The 17,779-nt window shown below is 36.7% G+C and overlaps 1 protein-coding gene across 1 annotated transcript in view; it reads right to left on the bottom strand.

Annotated features, from left to right (window-relative positions):
* Positions 1–17,779, bottom strand: part of atp6v0d1 (ATPase H+ transporting V0 subunit d1) — a 40,380-nt gene that overhangs the window by 5,966 nt on the left and 16,635 nt on the right. Inside the window, exons 2-6 of the mRNA XM_028809342.2 lie at positions 17,401–17,572; positions 13,057–13,235; positions 10,437–10,516; positions 1,737–1,814; positions 1,090–1,266 (exon numbers count right to left, since the gene is read on the bottom strand). Coding sequence (XP_028665175.1) covers positions 1,090–1,266; positions 1,737–1,814; positions 10,437–10,516; positions 13,057–13,235; positions 17,401–17,572 — 686 coding nt within the window. The remainder of the gene's footprint in view (positions 1–1,089; positions 1,267–1,736; positions 1,815–10,436; positions 10,517–13,056; positions 13,236–17,400; positions 17,573–17,779) is intronic.

The raw sequence follows: 17,779 nt of genomic DNA, 5'->3' as shown, positions 1-17,779 counted from the left end.
TAGCATTAGTGGGCACTGGCCACAGCACCCAAAGTTTGTCACCAACAATGTTATGAAGAAGAATCTAAATAAATAAATTGTAGTTTAAATCTGCTGCCAAATGGCAGCATTTAAAATGATGAGGGACAGAGAGTGTTATCCTAATTCAAGAAAATGTGTGAACAAAGGATAATCTTGAGTTATGATGGGTCCCTACACTGGTATCAAAGCATGAAAGCAGTTTTCTCAAACACTGGACAGACTAATTTTTTGTTACGTTTACAAAAGCTGTGATTTATTAATCTATGACCAAAACCATTTAATCCATTCAGATTCGCTCACAGGAATGCAAAGAACTGCATGCTCGTTTTTCATTTTTAATAAGCTGTTCCTATCTTCTGATGCTTGTAAAGGTGCAGACAACATATACAGTATGTCTATTTTAGGTGAATTTACGTGTTTGATATTACTTTAAACAAACAATGGAGAGTGGATACTACATATCTATGTTTAATAAAATCAGTTAATCCAGTGAATGTTTAATAAATTCAGTTGGATATCTCTTCACTCCTTCAGTCAACAACTTCACCAGTACCTTAACAGTATTCAGGCCTGAAATTGATCTATAGGCTGCACATTGTGGCAGGACTATTTTCCTTTGGACAGACAGTAATTGACACTCAATATTATGTTCAAAAAATGATAATGACAATAATCTTTAAATATTAAAGCACTGTAAAACTACATGTTATTTATCAAGCTGAAATGAAAATGCAACTGACCATTTAAATATTTAATAATTCAACAATTGTCAATTGTGCCTACATATTCCTTTAATAAGCAGCCAGTAAAGGGTACTAAAACAGTTTTTTTTTATTAATTACTAGTGATTACTAAAATACATAGAACAAATATTCCTTTAAAAATATCTGAACAAAAAATAGTACACAAAATCATGTCAAAGTATATATGAGGAGGAATTTGTTTATTGTTAAGATTTTTAAAAGATAAACAATGGCACTTTTAAGATGCAAGATTAAATAATATAAACAAGCACTGAAAAGATAAAAACACAAAACAGATGAAAAGAAGTGTGTTATTTCTACTCACAGGATAGTAGTCTGCTACACTTTTGACCTGATCGTAGTCATCAGCTCTGGCCAGCTGGGCTAAACCTTCAGGGTAGAGTTTGCCACAATGAGGAAACAACTTTGCTCGATCTTCTTTAGACAGCTCAGTACCAAAAGAGTTAATGGTAATGATGAAGGCTCTTCTGTCAGCTTCAAACTAGAAATAATAAATATATGCTATAATGCATTCATTACAAGAAATCTTTTTGAGAGTATTATTTATTTTGAACAATTTAAAATTCTCATTAGTATTTCTATCCTGTGTAATTTTTCAGGTACATGGCTTCAATGCATGGTCTGAATACCACTGTACAAGTTATCGACAAGTTAATGCTAAACAGCACTTGAAATATTTCAAGTTTCTTTAGATAACAGGGAAAATAATCAGATTGGTTTCCAAAAAATTGGAGCTGGATCACATTAAGCTAACAGAATAAATGTAACGCTACTTTAATGTAAGAAATTAGCATTCGATTTAAAAGCTAAGAAGAAGGCCCAATACTCTTGTTGTGACTAGAGTAGGTAGCCCAAAACACGTATCTCAATTTAAAAAATGTAGTTTCAAGGTGGAGGAATTAAAAAAACATAAAACAGTGCCTCATTACTAAATAACTGTTTTACACTTACTTCAAGGATGGGACACATGGTATCTGCAGTTGTACCTCCTAATGTGGAGCAGAACTTGTAGAAAGATTCTAAATATGCCTGTGGAATTAAACAAAGATGGGTGTTGGCAAAGACAAATGCAAGTGTAGTCCTTCATTAAATAGATTTCATCTTTATAGACAAGATCTCAGAATCTGTATAAAAACAAATATAAAGCTTTTGAAAATGATTTTTGAAGAAGACAACCACAACTAAAATGACACAATCTAATGCATTAAAGTCACAAGCTGTGAGACTTTCTTAACATGTTAAGAAATTGATCAGTACTAGGAAATAATATTTTTTCCAAGACACTGTACAAAAAATCATCTATAGAATGGATAGCAAAGAAATATTGAAATAGTAAAGAAACGTTCCAAACCATACACTTCCAAGGTTCACCATCCGTGGTTTAATGTATCGCCTAAGCAGTAGAACTCCATTGCTAATATGTAAATTCACAAACACTTACACCACCATTCTGTACCGACATACTGTCTATAAACAAAGCCCTCACTCACTGACTGCAGACTACCCTTTACACATTTCATCTTTTATGCACGGACTTCAGACAACATGTACATATTATTGAGATTCTCTCAACATTTCCACCACATATACCACACAGCCATTCACCCACCAATTCCACACCCCCTACCCCTTTAAACTCTAAACTATCATCTTAATCTTTTCTTAATTTACTTAATTTGCTCCTACTTCAATGTAATAAACATTCTAAACAGTAAAAAAACCACACATATACAAGTACAAACTATAAATATACTGTTATTAAATTCTTATAGAGTGCCAATGAAAAGGGGGGTGAGGTATGGCTGCATTTACAACTTCAGAACCACAATCTAATACTTCTAAAGACTAAACCTGAATCACACAATTGCATTGTCTCATAGATATAAATATACCATTCATATATAGAGGCCTGTTCAACAATAACCAATACAAACTGTAGTATACTCTCTGATGATAACAGATATACTTTAAATTTGCTAAAAAAGCTGGGGTGATCCAGGGAATTAGAGTGTGTTCATGGTCTCCCTTCTTGCCCCATATAACACTGGGAATGTATGTGCCACCATTGCAGTTGCAAGACCCAGTCAAATCACAATAGCTCAACCTTTAGATCAAATACTCATCCAGAACTATTTAACATCTAATCTAAATTTTTCTATTGTGCTAATCAACTACTGCAGATTTGGATAAAATATGAATTAACTAATAGTAGCCATGTGCTAAATATTTATAAAATTGAGAACCATGATGTAACTGAGCTCTATGGTACATTTCACAGAACTGTATAATTGTATTCAACTTTTTCTTAAGGAGCATATGATATTTAGTTATCCTTTCATTTTCCATTTGTTAAAAAGTTATGTTTAATATATTCATTAAACTAAAGATGAATAAAAAAATGTCTACACACCACTAAAAAAACTTTGCAATAGGTCATCAGGGAATTTTGTTGTTGAAGGACTAATACATGATGACTGATAAAACTACCTCTAAATCAGAAGATGTACACCTATTTCTTTCTTCCTCTCTCCTCTGAAAACAGTTGATGCTATTGTAGCATTTGCTGACAACTGTGCCCTTTCTGAAATGCAGATGAAGGGCCCTCAAAATGACTGGGAAATTCACAGCCACATTTCTACAAGTAGTGTTATAAATACTTAGCTAAGAAGATTTGAAGCATCAGTTATGTGAACATTTTACAAAAATTACATTACATTCCAGAATGTTTGCCAAATTTTATTTGGAAAATGTACTTAAAAACATATTTCTTAAAAAAACAGATTTGCTGCCACTCATTTCAATTTATAGTGTCCAGCTGAATGAAGAGGATATACTGATAATTAAATATATGCATATTTCATAACAGGAAATCACGCTTTTGGAGCATGTAATGAAAATGGTTGAGAGTGTGCTAGTGAAGGCATCAGGGATAAAGCAAAGTTAACAAAATGCAGTCTGATTTTTTTTTTTTTTTTGTTCTTTTTTTCGCCTTATACAATTTCTTGCATTAGGAATTTGTTAGTTTTCGTATAGTGGGCGGCACGGTGGCGCAGTGGGTAGTGCTGCTGCCTCGCAGTTGGGAGATCTGGAGACCTGGGTTCGCTTCCCGGGTCCTCCCTACGTGGAGTTTGCATGTTCTCCCCGTGTCTGCGTGGGTTTCCTCCGGGCGCTCCGGTTTCCTCCCACATTCCAAAGACATGCAGGTTAGGTGGATTGGCGATTCTAAATTGGCCCTAGTGTGTGGTTGGTGTGTGGGTGTGTTTGTGTGTGTCCTGCGGTGGGTTGGCATCCTGCCCAGGATTGTTTCCTGCCTTGTGCCCTGTGTTGGCTGGGATTGGCTCCGGCAGACCCCCGTGGCCCTGTGTTTGGATTCAGCGGGTTGGAAAATGGATGGATGGATGGATAGTTTTCGTATACCCCTTGGGGTCAGAGCGCAGGGTCAGCCATTGTACAGCACCCTTGGAGCAATTGAAGGTTAAGGCCCTTGCTGAAGGGCCCAGCAGAGTAGGATCTCTTTTGGCAGTGACGGGGATTCGAATCGGCAACCTTCGGGATACCAGCACGGACCCTTAGCCTCAGAGCCACCACTCCGCCCGATGCCAAATGTAGGAGAAGCAAGGAATGAAAGCAAAGAAGCTGCATTATGGATATATAAATGTGGAGAAGGCATATGATAAGAGTACCACGAGTAGCGATACGGTTAGGTGTGGATGAATAATTAGTGTCTGCAATTTTATCAATGTACGAGGACACATGAGCTCTATTACCCTTAGAAATGTAGGCCTTTCATTAACAGAAACTGCAAAAAAAAAAGTGTCATGGAGTAAGGTGCCCTACACAATCCAAAGGCAATTGGGAACCGAAAGAAAAACCGAAAGAAAGATCTGGCAGACCCAAAGTCACAACTCAATCAAACGTTTCTAAGGGTCACCAACTTGCATGATAGGCTCCTCACAGCTTAACAGTGGTCAAAAAAGCAAATCTCAGTTACTACTACTCAACCCAACCTGCAGCACAAAGTCACCTCACAAAGGGCACCACCTTACTCATTGACATTTTGATTTTTTTTGACAGTTTCTTTTAATGAAAGGCCTACACTTCTAAGGATAATAATCATCTGTCTCATTTCATTTGTTAATTGCTGTTTTCTTGCCATTACCCCTGGAATATTGTCCAAGTTGTACATCAAAGGGTATAGTAACACAGTCTGTTCCAACTCTGCTTTAAGACAGACAGAGGGGTTTTTAAATAATTGACAGAAGTTGGGACACCTATGCAAATTGTTTGCTTAAACCTACAAGGCTTAATTTATTTCAATTGCTGCAGAACATCTGTAGGTTGTTGTTCCCTGAAGAAGTCCCATTTGTAATATTCAGAAATTTCCTTTTTTCAGCTTTTTGCTAACCTAAATTTTAAATTTAACTCTTTCAGGGCAGATGTCGACTTTTGTCAAGAGAAGAGGTTGAGGGTGGTAATCAACTGTAAAACGGTGACAAAACCCACTGTTATGTTTTAGTTCGACTCTCTTTGCTAGGAGGAAATTTAGCTTTGTTGGTTTGACCAAGATTCCCTGCACCCTCGTGAATAACGAAGAACAAACAGCAGCAAAAAATGCCATCGACATCTGGCAAGAGATCAAAGTGAATGCGTAAAGTAAAAAAAACTGCGTGGACAATGTTTTGCATATTATCGCTGAATTGGACTGACTTGTCAGACTCCGATTTTGATGCAAGCAATCGAAAACGAATTGAGGTACCATCATCAGCTGATCGGTTCCGAGCTGATTGTGGTAATGAAAACTTTGATATAGCTAATGCGCCTATAGCAACGTTTGCCTGGGAGGACTGCCACTTACAAGGACAAAAGGCAGGACTGCCACTTACAATGACAAAAGGCACAAAAAGAATTGCATTGTACCGCGACCACTGTAACCGGCCCTGCACCACGAAAATAGCCTGGCAGCCAAGCTGTCTCGCATTCCTGCCAGCCATTGTTCTGCCCGTCAGTGGCTTGAGCTGGAAGAGATTGTGAACTGGTGGCCACAACACACAGCACCAGACACTTTGTGTTGATTTATGTGTGAAACAATTGCTTTGTGTGCTTTTCCGAAAACTGTTTTTTTTAGTAAAAAATATTCAGCCCTCAAAGAGTTAAACCTCAACTTTAAATTTAAACCTCTGGCAGTTTAGTGCTCACCATTTCAACATTTTAGGTCATTTACTGCATTTCAACTAGTTAAATTTGAAGAAAAACTGGAAATACCAAGGTGTTCTAGAACTTCTGACCAGTATTATAAAGGGGCAAGAGTGTGAAATAGGTGAGGGAGAAACTAAATATGCATGTGTTGTCTGAAGCGGGTGCATAAAAGATGTAATACTGTAATGAAGAGTTTGTAGTCAATCAGTGTGAGCTTTGTTTTTAGAAAGCATGTGAGAGGTGTGCTGAATGTATGTGAGAATATTAGCAATGGAACTTTGGAGACAGTACAAAAGTTCTGCTACTAAAGCGACATAATAAACCAGTGATGACAACACTTTTAGCTTTCATAGTAAAAGATATATCATGTGTCTAGCACATGACTTTCTCTACATCAAGGGGGTCAAACAACACTATTTATACACAGTGTGGGCCAAAGGTCTGTCACTGGGTATATATAGTAATTGGGACTCATTGCAAACATGGACTTTACAAAAGCCCTGTTATTTTATCAAAAAATAACTGATTTTAACAAGCTCAAAAACAGACATTGTAACCTAGCAATGTTACTTTAGATTTCAAAAGCAATGCATTATTTTAGTCCAGTGGTTCTTTAACTCAGTCTGGGGAACTCCTGCATTTTTTTTATTCCAGTCAATTTCTGCTTTTAATTGGACTCGGTCTAATGCAACAAGTCATTATTTTCCTGTTTATATGTTTTGACGTCAATGTAGAAATACTGAAAGCAAATTTGGTATTTTTTTAATAAAATGTACTAGGCACTAATGTTACATGGGAGCAATTTAGTGTGTGTGTTTTTTTTTTTTTAAACTTTTCATTCTCCATTATTTACTAATGAACAACATGTTAATGGGGCTGACACTGAAGTAGTTCCACCCTTTAAGCACTCAGTGCTGTGAAACTGGTGGGAATAAAAATTTGCTGCCACTTGTAGTCTCCAGGACTGAGTTTTAAAACTACTCAAGTAATTTATTATAATTTAACAATATAACAGTTAATTAACTGGAATTCCAAAAATTCAACCATCGGGAAATGGTTAGTTTCATAAATCATCCGATACTGTTTTTTATCAATAAAATTAATGCAATAAAGACCTAATATTCAATAAACTATTACTATCCGATTAAATTGTACCAATTAAAGACTGGAATTTGGCTAAGTTGCTTATACTGGCATTATATTCAATTAAATATAAAATACTGATAAAACAACTTAACACTGAACTTATATTTATACTGTAGATTAAGTCATTAAAATATGGTAATTTGTTTAGTTTTACAATTATTATTATTTTTGGAATATAAGGTAAAACTAAATGAGGTTGATCAGAAACTTATGACGATGGATGGATTCTACAAATTTTATTACATATTTATACAGACATTATGTTTTAAGTCAGCATCATTGTGAGTCTATGAAAATACAACAATTACCCATTAAATGTTCTTGCACATTGAAACAATTAATACTGGTAGCTAAAACACTGCTTAAAATGTGCATATACATGCATTTATTTGGTTTTAAATCATTTTTAAACAATTGTACTACTATTTTTTTTTTTTTTTTACTATTGAGATATACCTGTGCTATAAACCTTTTTTAGTTCTATTAATTATTCATTAATAATTTTCAGGGCTAATTATGAATATGAATTTAACTTATACAATAATTTGTTCTTATCAATCTTGTACTGTATGATATATATATATATATATATATATATATATATATAGATAGATAGATAGATAGATAGATAGATAAGTATTAAAGCATTCTCTCTTCATTTCTTTTGCACAAAACATACAGTTCAGTATAGTATTGCTGAACTTGCTAATGTTGGCAAGTTACAGTGGAAACTAAGTAGGTTTTGACTCTTTCAACAAATGCATTTGATAACGGTCATGGAGTCTCTCACCTTCTTAATGTCATCTCTACAAGAAATAGATTCAGCTTTGGTTTCTACATGTGCTTTTGACACACTGCTTATTAGATGTTCACATTTGAAATGTGGAAAAAAAATTCTTTTAATGTACTTTTCTCTTTCCTTGTTTTGTTTTTCACCTTCTGGTCTATACTGATGTTTCATCAATATACTTTCTAAGAAATAAGTGAACAACTTTTCAGAGTAACACAAGTCCACTGATGAAATAATACCTTTGTATTCATAAATCATCATAGGCTGACCAGGATTGTCATAGTAGCAGTAACTTGCATATCATGAATACATTTGACACCAGCAAAACAAGTATGTGCGAGTCTGTAAACCTCAAACCTTGAAATCACATACAGTACCATGAAAGTGGTCTGTGGCACTGTGCCGATTTTAAATAATAGTGCCCGCAAGCATTCAAACTTTAATTAGGGGGAAAGTGCGCTCCGCTCAGACAATGGCTCGGGGGGTGCCTGTCTAATTGCAAAGACACGTGCAAGGAAGCGTGTCAGACAGGTGCCTCATTAATTTCTTGGAGGGCATGGCTCGTTTTAGTGTACGAGGAGACTGCACCAGAAGAATCGAGAAAAAACAGAAAGGAGAAAAATGAATGAAAAATAAGGGAGGTAAAAGAGATGAACAGAGAGACAGGCAGGAGTGAGTGAGAGCCGGTGCAAGGAACCAAGTGGACAGGAATGGAGCCGCAGAAAGGAGCATGTGGCCAGCGCTTAGGAAAGGGCTGAGGGTTTCGTTCCTATGTACAGTGTGTGTGGGAGTACAGTGCACTCTCTCCAGGAGGAGCCAGGTATCAGCAGCGGTGCGAGCAAATCAGGACTTGGTGGCTCTCCGTAGAACGCCGTGGGATTTTCGGCCAGGAAATGTAAAAGGCCAGGATAAAAGGTGGTCTGCATCTGTTGGATGGAAGTCTGTGCATGGTGCAGGGCCCGATCGGGGTAAGAGGGAAAGATGTCAGTTTTAAAGGAAGGCACCAGGGCTCAGAAAAGTAAATGACAGTATGCTGTGCATTTTTAACCTTATTTTTAACAGATTTACTTATTGAGATTTTTAACCTGCACAGACACTTCTTTTTATGGATTATTTATTTATTGAATTTTTGCACTGCACTTTGTTTTGAACACCATTTGTTTTGACTGTTTTTAACAAAAGCACTGGAGATAACATTGGGTACATTATCTGCGGTAGCAGGTTGAAAAGGCTCCCAGGATGCAATCGATAGCATGGAGCTGACCCACACCATCATAAGTACAAGCCTTTTAGTAGCGCAAGGGCGGTCATCCCTTACACCTGCATAGCTTTAAAAAATGAACCAAGTGACAAGGGAGCTATCTATATGTCTACCTATTTACTTCATGAGAATGTGATGTCTTTGTTATCATGCTAAAACATTAAATTTCTTTATGACAGTGTGAGTTGTCAACTTTTTTACACTATCTGATCATTAAAAGCAGTCTGTTTTCATTGCAACTACAGTTTGGTAGGTTTGATTCGCTGTGCAAATAAAAAGGGATCAGATGTCAAGTTTATTATTATGGTAAACATACTAAAACTGAATTATTGCTGTAGTCCCTTTTAAGACAATATATCTTCCTTGCAGGCATGCACTGATGTTGTTAGTTTTTGATGTTTGTATTGCAGTTCTCTTTCAGTTTGTGTTTTTTGCATCTTTGAAAGTGTTTCACATTCAAACTGGTGTGCTTATGAGGACTAACACAGACACTGAAGGTTCATTTTAATGCAAGGTGTAAATGTATTCCAGCTAAATTATATACAGATACAAAAAAAATAATTAAAAGTTTTGATTCCAGGAAAAATAAAGACCAAAACTTAATAACTTTACCTAATCATTACTATGCTTCATCTTATGAAGTGTCACAGGTGTAGTAGATCTAGACTATCTTACCTTTTTTTAAAAAATGAGCTTTAAAAATAAAGACTGTGACGAATCCTCAGACTATTTTTTAAATCTGTCAAGTCCTGTTTTAAAGCTTTGGACAAAATTGTATTTACAGCAAAAACACCAAGTTACTGACAGTAGAAAGCAACAAATTTTATATACCAGGACATGAAAGAAGACACTTTTATGCTACAATATTATATTTTCCAAAATGACTATCCATTCATTCATTATTTACAACCTACAGAGAAAGAATCTAGTAAGCGAATTACCTCTAAATGTTACAGATTTTTATTTATAATGTCAAATTTAATTGGGCAGATATAACACTATATCAGAGCAGACATACACTGCTGTGCAGCAGCTTGATGTAGCAGCATCCCACTCCCACTTTCAATACATATGTGTACCTTAATGGACAACCACAAGCAGGACCCAAGTGTGCATGAAATTCTGTTTTGAAATGGCCAAAATTCTGGTTGCTGTTCCTCTAAACTTGCTGCACTCCACAGTTTTAATTTTTTTTTCTCTCATAAATGAATGTTTTAATAGTGATGTACTGCTGTTTGGATTAAGCAAAAAAAAATACCTTATACAGAGTGTTTCTAATGATTTCAATGTTCATTTCATCCAGATCTTGTTCGGATATACAGTCTTGAAAGAACGCAGCTGAAAAAATACAAGTTTTATTACACTAAAAACACATGTAGGAGTATTGTCCAATGTAGATACGCTGACTTTATATAATATATGACTTTATATAATCTTGGTACTTTATAAAGTTTTCACTTTTATTTTGAAAAAATACTTTAAAAGCTTAGAAATACATCATCTTTTATATAATTCAGCATAACCAAGCCTTAACTTTTTATGAGCAAAATCATATAAAAATTAAGAAAAGGCAAATAACTGTTCTTTAGAATGAACTTTTTTCATTTGTTAGTTGCATAAGTGCATAAACTAAGTAATACTTAAGATACAAAATTTAATGTGCATTGCTTTTGTTTTTGCTTATACTGATTTAATGTCTCCAAAGGATGTTCATAGAATATCAAATAAAAACAAGATGTTGCTTCTACCAAACATTTTAAAAATTACCAACACTTGTTCATAATGGGAATACCAACAGAAGTTTATAATATATGGTACACTGTCACTTTCCCACCTTTAAATACCTAAACCAAACACTAATACTACTATATGTGAATTAATTAAAAACAGACATGAAAGTTCAAAGGCGTGGGAAATAAGAATAATTAAATTGCCACTGTAGTATATTAAAAATGGTCACCGTGGTAGATATTTTATAAAACAACACAGGATTAGCATACCCCACTTAATTCAATTCAAAGCATATTGGGGTGGGGGGTGGTATTTGGGACTGGCTGGAGTTTTAGTCCACTGCAGGGCCCACTCATTCACATACTCACAATGACACTCACAAAGGGTCAATTTGGAATTGTCAGTTAATGCTTGTCTTCTAGGATATGGAAGGAAACCTCTAGGAAAACCTGTGCAGACCATACACAGACAATGACTGGGTTCTGGATAGCAACCCAGGATAGTGCATTTGTTAGGCTGCAGCGCGACAGTGTCTCCCTTTATGTACAGTGCATCCGGAAAGTATTCACAGCGCATCACTTTTTCCACATTTTGTTATGTTACAGCCTTATTCCAAAATGGATTAAATAAATTTTTTTCCTCAGAATTCTACACACAACACCCCATAATGACAACGTGAAATAAGTTTACTTGAGGTTTTTGCAAATTTATTAAAAATAAAAAAAATTGAGAAAGCACATGTACGTAAGTATTCACAGCCTTTGCCATGAAGCTCAAAATTGAGCTCAGGTGCAACCTGTTTCCCCTGATCATCCTTGAGATGTTTCTGCAGCTTAATTGGAGTCCACCTGTGGTAAATTCCCACAGTTGAGAGTTCATGTCAGAGCACAAACCAAGCATGAAGTCAAAGGAATTGTCTGTAGATCTCCGAAACAGGATTGCCTCAAGGAACAAATCCTGCTTTGAAGGTCCCAATGAGCACAGTGGCCTCCATCATCCGTAAGTGGAAGAAGTTCACAACCACCAGGACTCTTCCTAGAGCTGGCCGGCCATCTAAACTGAGCGATCGGAGGAGAAGGGCCTTAGTCAGGAAGGTGACCAAGAACCCGATGGTCACTCTGTCAGAGTTCCAGAGGTCCTCTGTGGAGAGAGGAGAACCTTCCAGAAGGACAACCATCTCTGCAGAAATCCACCAATCAGGCCTGTATGGTAAAGTGGCCAAACGGAAGCCACTCCTTAGTAAAAGGCACATGGTGGCCCACCTGGAGTTTGCCAAAAGGCACCTGAAGGTCTCTCAGACCATGAGAAAGAAAATTCTCTGGTCTGATGAGACAAAGATTGAACTCTTTGATGTAAATACCAGGCGTCACGTTTGGAGGAAACCAGGCACCGCTCATCACCAGGCCAATACCATCCCTACAGTGAAGCATGGTGGTGGCAGCATTATGCTGTGGGAATGTTTTCAGCGGCAGGGACTGGGAAACTAGTCAGGATAAAGAGAAAGATGACTGCAGCAATGTACAGAGACATCCTGGATGAAAACCTGCTCCAGAGCGCTCTTGACCTCAGACTGGGGCGATGTTTCATCTTTCAGCAGGACAACGACCCTAAGCACACAGCCAAATATCAAAGGAGTGGCTTCAGGACAATGCTGTGAATGTCCTTGAGTGGCCCAGCCAGAGCCCAGACTTGAATCCGATTGAACATCTCTGGAGAGATCTTAAAATGGCTGTGCACCGATGCTTTCCATCCAACCTGATGGAGCTTGAGAGGTGCTGCAAAGAGGAATGGGCGAAACTGGCCAAGGATAGGTGTGTCAAGCTTGTGGCATCATATTCAAAAAGACTTGAGGCTGTAATTGCTGCCAAAGGTGCATCGACAAAGTATTGAACAAAGGCTGTGAATACTTTACATGTTCAGTCATGAATTATTACTGTGACATAAAAGAAAGTTGTGCAAGTTTTGGTTGGCTGCTTTATTTGACATGGTCACAGGACACATTATTATGAAATCATACATTTTAGATAAACAATCTACATATTACATTGTAAGGCAGATTTTATTGAGAATGACTTGATAGAGAGAATAATACAAAACGAAGTAGTATAAACAGATTTTACTAAAAGCAGTAGAATTGATACCCTTACCTAAGGGAGTGTCTACCAAGATGGCATTGTAAAGCTCTGCTGGGGTCTGGGCAATGTTGACTGCCTCCATTTGCTCAAAGCTTCCCAGAGGATGACATTTAGGCACCAACTCAGAGATTGCTCGCTGATGCAAAGTACCAGTGATCAAAAGAATTACATTGTCAATCATGTAGCTGTACCTAGAAAAGAAGAGATATCAAAGTTATGTCTTGAAAATATTAAAAAAAGAGAAACATGCCTTGCTATTATTTTACCTTCACTGTATATATATTTAACTGCAATTACTTACATACAAGTAGAGGCAACAGAAAATTATTTTCAATATTAAATACTGAATCCTTTCTGCTGTAAAGCTTTAGATGTTTACTTTTTCAGTACTCACTGTTATGGCCCCTGGCTCAAGTTTATTTCATGTTTACTTAAGTCGTTTTGTTTAAATATAACTTCTAATATTATGCTATTAGTTCTGTTTTGGTTTTCTTCTTCCTGTGTTTTATTTATTTTACATTGTAGTTATTAACTGTTGTGTAAAGTTGCATTATAATAACATTGTATATACTAATTTGTTTTGTTATTTTCAACTGTAATGTCTCTTGTATGGAGGCAGGGCCACCAGCAGCAACTTTGGTATTGCCCTTCTGTGACTTCTAAATTTGATTGATGATTCTTGTTTTGATTTCATGAATTTGGCCCTTGCTTTGATTATAAGGTACTGAGATTTGATTTACTGCTTTTTGGTTTTGTTTGGTTATAATAAATAATTAAAAATATTCAAGGAACTTTGTTGGTTTTGCTGGACAGAGACTTTTACAGTTTTCCTCTCTCCTTTTGATATAATTGGACATTTTTAAAATTTTAAAAGTCTTGATCTCATTTTAGGCCTGTGTAAACTGAAAATCTGCCTTTAAAGTTTAGGCTAATCAGCCTAGGGATGAGGCTTTTCAAGTAGTGTCAGACCAGAAATAACGGCTAGTTTGGCTTTTTGAGTGGCTTTTTCAAATCTGATCCCCCTTTTTTTGCACCTCTCTGTGAAAGGATTTTGCAACAACTTATATCTTGATTCCTGTCCCTCACTGCTGCATGATTAAGAAATAACCTAAATGTAGTTCCCTCCTTCTCATCTTGCGATTGGTTTTTCACTTTACAAGGACAATCCTCTTTCTCCACACAAAAATAAGAGAGGCCAAATATCTTCTGTTCATGAAAAGTGCACTTTTAAATAATTTAATAATCAACAAATCAACCAATGTTAGCTCTGGCTTAACAAATTCAAGACCCCATTAGAGTTCTGGGTTCACATGTAAACTATGGACTGCCTGTGTTAACTTCGTATGTTCTGTTCATGTCTATGTGGGTTTTCCTCACACATCACAAAATGTATGTAGTAAGTTAACTGAAGACTCTAAAGTAGGTGGGTGCATGAGTGTCCTCAGTGACAGACTGAAATGATGCATGAAGTTGCTGGTAAAGACGCCAGCTCGTTATTACCCTGAACAAGATTGTGGCTGCATTCAAAATGAACAATTTAATAAGATGAATACTATGGTAATATGTCTGCTTCAATAAGACCTATATGGAAAATGCAAGCTTGTTAATTTTGTAGAATCATGTCCACTTAGATAGGCAGATAATTTGAAATTAGTAGATGTAAGGTACTACATATAGGAAGTAAAAATGTTAGGTTTGAATACACAATGGGAGGTCTGAAAATCAAGAGTACACCTTAGGAGAAGATTTAGGAGTCACAGTGAACTCTACACTATCAACTTCCAGACAGTTTCAGAAGCCATTAAGAAGGCTAACAGAACTTCAGGTTATATAGCACCCTGGTGTGTGGAGTACAAGTCCAAAGAGGCTCTGCTCAAGCTTTATAACGCACTGATGAGGCCTCATCTGGAGTACTGTGTGCAGTTTTGGTCTTCAAACTATAAAAATGACATAGCAGCACTAGAAAAGGTCCAGAGAAGAGCGACTAGGCTGATTCAAGGGCTATAGGGGTTGAATTATGAGGAAAGATTAAAAGAGCTGAGCCTTTTCAGTTTAAACAACAAAGATTAAGAATGGACATGATTGAAGTGTTTAAAATTAAGAAGGGAATTAGTACAGTGGATCAAGACTGTTATTTTAAAATGAATTCATCAATAACATGGGGATACAGTTGGAAACTTATTTAAGTGTATAGAAGTGGCAAGCTCTGTTGGGCTAAATGGACTGTTCTCATATACAGGTGCTGGTCATAAAATTAGAATATCATGACAAAGTTGATTTATTTCAATAATTCCATTCAAAAAGTGAAACTTGAATATTAGATTCAGTTATTACACACAGACTGATGTATTTCAAATGTTTATTTCTTTTAATGTTGATGATTATAACTGACAACTAACGAAAGTCCCAAATTCAGTATCTCGGAAAATTAGAATATTGTGAAAAGGTTCAATATTGAAGACACCTGGTGCCACACTCTAATCAGCTAATTAACTCAAAACACCTGCAAAAGCCTTTAAATGGTCTCTCAGTCTAGTTCTGTAGGCTACACAATCATGGGGAAGACTGCTGACTTGACGGTTGTCCAAAAGACGACCATTGACACCTTACACAAGGAGGGCAAGACACAAAAGGTCATTGCTAAAGAGGCTGGCTGTTCACAGAGCTCTGTGTCCAAGCACATTAATAGAGAGACGAAGGGAAGGACAAGATGTGGTAGAAAAAAGTGTACAAGCAATAGGGATAACCGCACCCTGGAGAGGATTGTGAAACAAAACCCACTCAAAAATGTGGGGGAGATTCACAAAGAGTGGACTGCAGCTGGAGTCAGTGCTTCAAGAACCACCACACACAGACGTATGCAAGACATGGGTTTCAGCTGTCGCATTCCTTGTGTCAAGCCACTTTTGAACAAGAGACAGTGTCAGAAGCGTCTCGCCTTTGGACTGCTGCTGAGTGGTCCAAAGTTATGTTCTCTGATGAAAGTAAATTTTGCATTTCCTTTGGAAATCAAGGTCCCAGAGTCTGGAGGAAGAGAGGAGAGGCACAGAATCCACGTTGCTTGAGGTCCAGTGTAAAGTTTCCACAGTCAGTGATGGTTTGGGGTGCCATGTCATCTGCTGGTGTTGGTCCATTGTGTTTTCTGAGGTCCAAGGTCAACGTAGCCGTCTACCAGGAAGTTTTAGAGCACTTCATGCTTCCTGCTGCTGACGAACTTTATGGAGATGCAGATTTCATTTTCCAACAGGACCTGGCACCTGCACACAGTGCCAAAGCTACCAGTACCTGGTTTAAGGACCATGGTATCCCTGTTCTTGATTGGCCAGCAAACACGCCTGACTTAACCCCATAGAAAATCTATGGGGTATTGTGAAGAGGAAGATGCAATACGCCAGACCCAACAATTCAGAAGGGCTGAAGGCCACTATCAGAGCAACAAGGGCTCTCATAACACCTGAGCAGTGCCACAGACTGATCGACTCCATGCCACACCGCATTGCTGCAGTAATCCAGGCCAAAGGAGCCCTAACTAAATATTGAGTGCTGTACATGCTCATACTTTTCATGTTCATACCTTTCAGTTGGCCAACATTTCTAAAAATCCTTTTTTTGCATTGGTCTTAATTGATATTCTAATTTTCCGAGATACTGAATTTGGGACTTTCATTAGGTGTCAGTTATAATCATCAACATTAAAAGAAATAAACATTTGAAATACATCAGTCTGTGTGTAATGAATGAATCTAATATACAAGTTTCACTTTTTGAATGGAATTACTGAAATAAATCAACTTTGTCATGATATTCAAATTTTATGACCAGCACCTGTATATTGTTCAAATGTTCTAATAGTTTAGGTCTTTATCTGTGAAAGTAAAATATCTGCGTAAGCCTTTTGTCCACACATTGTTCATGTGGTCAGTGCAATTATCTTTAAATAATAAAGCAATTCACCCTTACTGTATACAGACTTTCAGCGCAACACACTGAAAACAGGCCTCGTTCAATTCATTTTATACATCCAAAAAGCCAATGACATACATTATATTTATAGGGTGCAAGTATTGCTAGCACAACAGTCAATTAGACATTACTATAAAAAAAATAACGTACGGGAAGGAAAATAAATAGCAACAAGCCTTAAATAACTGAAAAGTTTCAAAAGCCAAATAGAAATGGTAGGTTTTAAGTATGGTTTTGACCCAGGATTTAAAGAGCATTCACTGGGGAGTGATTGTTTATTAGTTAAAAGTATGAGAGAAGTATAATAGTCTACATAATCTTATCTATTAGTATTACCAGTGTTTACAAAAATACATATGTATTTACACTTTACAAGTAAGGCATAGAACATACGTGATGAAATCCATAAAGCTGGCCAATGGTTCATAAGACTGGTTCCTCATATGACGAAATTCCACCACCATCTTCTCCTTCAGCTTATCATCAATAACTGACACTGTAAGAGGAGATGCTTCATTGGCCAAGAAATTCCCATAATCAGTGCTTTGTAAATGCAGCTTTAGATCTATTGGGAAAAAAAATAACATATTTCACTACTTTTAAATAGTAAAACTTAAAAATTCAGCTACTCAGAAGATCTCCTAATCTTAAGACTTCTCTTTCTCTCTAATCAAATGTACACACTACCATTACCTAGTGGAAGATGCGAGTTTCACAGATGAAAACTTCAGAAAAAACATGACTGGAGAGACTTTGTAAATTTTCTTTCCCA

Source organism: Erpetoichthys calabaricus, chromosome 9 (genome assembly GCF_900747795.2).
Source record: "Erpetoichthys calabaricus chromosome 9, fErpCal1.3, whole genome shotgun sequence".
NCBI classification, from domain to species: domain Eukaryota; kingdom Metazoa; phylum Chordata; class Cladistia; order Polypteriformes; family Polypteridae; genus Erpetoichthys; species Erpetoichthys calabaricus.
Note: the sequence above shows the minus strand (reverse complement) of the source record. Positions and strands in the feature narration are given on the sequence as shown.